This window comes from Cucurbita pepo, chromosome 1 (assembly GCF_057944985.1).
Source record: "Cucurbita pepo subsp. pepo isolate OVF chromosome 1, ASM5794498v1, whole genome shotgun sequence".
Classification (NCBI taxonomy): domain Eukaryota; kingdom Viridiplantae; phylum Streptophyta; class Magnoliopsida; order Cucurbitales; family Cucurbitaceae; genus Cucurbita; species Cucurbita pepo.
The window spans coordinates 15,725,173-15,728,754 of record NC_141798.1 but is presented as its reverse complement, the minus strand read 5'-3'; the positions used below and the strand labels follow the sequence as shown (position 1 = coordinate 15,728,754).

General features: G+C 34.5%; 1 protein-coding gene across 2 annotated transcripts; it reads right to left on the bottom strand.

Annotated features, from left to right (window-relative positions):
* Positions 1–1,147: 1,147 nt before the first annotated feature.
* LOC111784475 (homeobox-leucine zipper protein HOX3-like) lies at positions 1,148–3,049 on the bottom strand. Of its 2 annotated transcripts, none has more exons than XM_023665169.2 (4): positions 2,950–3,049; positions 2,626–2,801; positions 2,439–2,518; positions 1,148–1,536 (listed from the first exon to the last, which is right to left on the bottom strand). In XM_023665169.2, exons 1-4 carry the CDS (start codon positions 3,029–3,031, stop codon positions 1,233–1,235), a joined length of 642 nt encoding a protein of 213 aa, XP_023520937.2. In that variant the 5' UTR covers positions 3,032–3,049; the 3' UTR covers positions 1,148–1,232. The 2 variants fall into 2 exon arrangements, with proteins under 2 accessions (XP_023520937.2, XP_023520936.2); XM_023665168.2 differs by having other exon boundaries at positions 2,626–2,816; positions 2,950–3,048.
* Positions 3,050–3,582: the final 533 nt, after the last annotated feature.

Below are 3,582 nucleotides of genomic sequence, written 5' to 3'. Positions count from 1 at the left end.
GAAGTCTGGCGATCAATGAAGCTCACTGTTGTGTGGAACGCAAAAATTCACATTTACTAGCGACTAACGCAATTTTTTCTTTCTTAAATCCGGGTTCGTCACAACCCAGTTACATCCTATAAATTTTACACTATGAGGAGGATCTACAAGTTTCTAGACTGAATTTGACTACATTGATACTATTTGAAGGTTCATCACTTTAATTCATTCACCCTTGTCATCATCATTAATTTCTCCTTTAATAGACCATGAATCGTAGACTACGTTATCATTAGTTATGACAACTTGAGCTTTAGTTAAATTCATGTAATGCTTAGGTTGTTTCACAATCCTCCCGACAAGGCGTACCGAATTCTTAATATGGATGTATTTAATTATCCTACGTGACAAAATTATCAACAACTTTTGTCAATGTATTAATAGCTTTTAAAATTCAGTTCATTTAACACTATTCAGTACATAAGTCTCTATAAGAATGGATATCTAAAATTAATTAATCATTCTAACAAAGTTTTTAAAAGTTAATTTAATCTCTTACATCTTTATATGATTTTTCAATGATAAAATTACTTAACATATATTACTTATGATTTGACAAAGATATTGAGTTGTAATCGTCTAACCCCACCGTTATTAGATATTGTCTTCTTTGAGTTTCCCTCAAGATTTTAAAACGTGTCTACAAGGAATAGGTTTCCACACCCTTATAGCGTTCTCACTTCGCTCTTCCTATGAGATCTCACAATCCACCCCCTGGGCCAGCATCCTTACTGGCACACTGCCCAATATCTTGCTCTAATACCGTTTGTAACAACTCAAACCCACCACTAGCAGATATTGTCATCTTTGGTTTTCCCTTCTAGACTTCATTGGAGGCCCAGCATCCTCGCTGGCACACCGCTCGGTGTCTGGCTATGATATTATTTGTGATACCCTAAACTCATCGCTAGCCGATATTGCCTTTTTTGGACTTTCCCTCTTAAGTTTCCCCTCAAAATTTTAAAACGAGTTTACTAACGAGAGATTAAATCTCAACCAAGTCAAACACACCACCAAAATGGTTGATTAAATTGGATTCCACCCCGCGGATATATATATAACTTTCAAATTTTATATGAAATAATCAAAAATTTAAAAAACAAAAAGAAACAGATAAGCCTACGTTCATTTTCTAACCTTAATTTTATTATTATTCATCAATTCAGGCCTTTCTGTTACACTGATCATCAAGCTCACGACGGCTGCCGCAGTTTGAGGGCGGACAGAAATGCTTCCGGTGGCATTGTGCTGGCGCTGCTCGCACCCTTACTATATGTTATAGTGGATGCACTCATGCGCTCACATCGGGGACACATGGTTATTGCAGAAATCGGGAGGGGCGGCTGTCGACCGTGAGCTGAGACGACCGCAGTCGGAGCAATCTTCATGGCTCTCAGCTCCTCCAGCTCCTGCCGGAGACGGCGGTTTTGCTCCGTCAATGATCCAAACCATCTCTTCAAATACTCACATTCCCTCTCAGTTTGCTTCAGCTTGCTCCTACAATATTATTATTATTATTATTATTATTACTTTTCAAATACAATTCAATTAACATGATAACTATCAAACATTTAGGCCAGCAAATGCATTGATTAAGGCCCATGCACATTAGGTAATTAATTTTCCTTTCTTATTAAGTCAACAAATATATATATTTAGTATACATTTAAAAGTTGTTAATTTCGGTGTATAACATAATTATTTTAAAAGATTAATTGTTCCATTATTCACCAGAAAAAAAAAATATCCAAATATCTAAAATTTAGTTAGGTTTTCAAAGATATAATCAAATAATTAGTGTCTCTAAAGATCCATATTAAAAGTAAGAGCTTCGAGATTTAAATTGAATTTAAGAGAGGTTTGATTCACGAAACTCTAACAAACATAAAACGTGTTTAACCCTAACTTAGATCGGGTTAAAGTGGCTAAAATTCCTCATTTCATGTTTATTTTTATAATTATGGATATTTCCATTGACATTTTAAAAAACAATAAAAATAATTAAAAACATTCTAGTAAGATAATTCTAAAGAAAATTAATTCTAAGAAAATAGGTGAAAAATAAAAATAAAACATTATTATTTAACATTTGAAAACATAAAGAAAAAATATTCATATAAACACGAACTTCAAACTCAGACCTCGACGTTAAAAACTTTACACTTCGAACATAAACTTGCAAAATCGAGATTAAATATCTCTACACCCAAACACAAATTTCCTTAATCCAGATTAACAATTCAATACCTTTAATACAAATTATTTTTCGTAAAACGCTTTAAGCTTCTGAAGATCGATTATTTTTAAAAGGAAACTTAGATAAAAAAAAAAATAATAATAAATAAATAACCATTTTGTTAAGCTAAGAAATGAATATAGGAGAGTATAAAAATACAAACCTGGCCCTACGATTCTGAAACCAGACTTCAACTTGCCTTGGCTTCAGCTTCAACTCCATAGCCAAAGCTTCCTTCTGCTTCTGAAAAATTAAAAAAAAATAAAAAAAAACAAAAATAATCAATTTTATTTATAAAATACATGATTAAGAAATTCAAAGATCATTAATTTTGAGATGATTTTGCTTACTGGGTTTAATGTATGATTGAGCCTAAAGCTTTCTTCAAGAAGCCGAGACTGATCTTTTGATAGACGAAGCTTTTTCCTTGGCTTACAGTCATTAATGTAGCTTTCTTCTTCTTCCTCCGCCCACTCCTCCTCGCCGTCTCCCACCTCCGGCAACCGATTCATGTCGAATTCTCGCACTGCACAGCCACCCACTTTCCATTTAATCAACATGCAAATCAAAATTTAATCATTCCCAATCAAATACACAAAAAATACATATATATATATATATATATATAAAATTGGAGATTCAAACAATGATGTTATAATAATCGAAGAGGGTACCGAAAGGAGGACGAGACGGGGAGGAGCCGGGCATGGAAATGGAGAGATCCAAGTTGGATGAGTTGATGGGTATAATTGCCATGGAAGTTGCAGAGAGGAGGAGGAGGAGGAAGAAAGAAAGATGAAGGCTTGAGAGTTGAGTTAGGGTTTTATTGACTAAGGGGGAGTCAAAGTCAAAGGATTGGGGGGAATGAGTGCCATGTGATGGATGACACGTGTAACAATGATGGGTGTGGAAAAAGAGGGAATGGGGATTTTGTTGGGGAGAAGACCAAAAGTGCCTTGAAATTTGGTTGTCGGTTAAGAAAAAAAAAGTCAGCTGAAGAAATGATTGAGTGTTGCTCCTAAATTCCACTACTCGATGGACCCTTTTCCCCTATCTTTTTATTTCATATCTCACCAATCTCATCTCTATCTCTATCTCTATCTCATCATCTTGCTTCTTCTATGCTCCCCTTCCCTCACACACACATCCTCATTTCAAATCCTTTCTAATCATAACAATTTCATATCAACACACATCCACGATCACGATCATTGTTTAAAAAATACGTGACATTTGAGTAAAAAAGATACATGAATGAACTAAAAAACCACATTCGAATGACAGCGATCCTAAAGATAAAACGACTA

Coding starts and splice junctions, on each gene's coding strand:
- LOC111784475 (XM_023665168.2), bottom strand. CDS start 3,031: ATGGCAATTATACCCATCAACTCATCCAACTTGGATCTCTCCATTTCC. Junction 2,817..2,949: donor CCCGTCTCGTCCTCCTTTCG/GTACCCTCTTCG, acceptor TTAAATGGAAAG/TGGGTGGCTGTGCAGTGCGA. Junction 2,519..2,625: donor TCAATCATACATTAAACCCA/GTAAGCAAAATC, acceptor TTAATTTTTCAG/AAGCAGAAGGAAGCTTTGGC.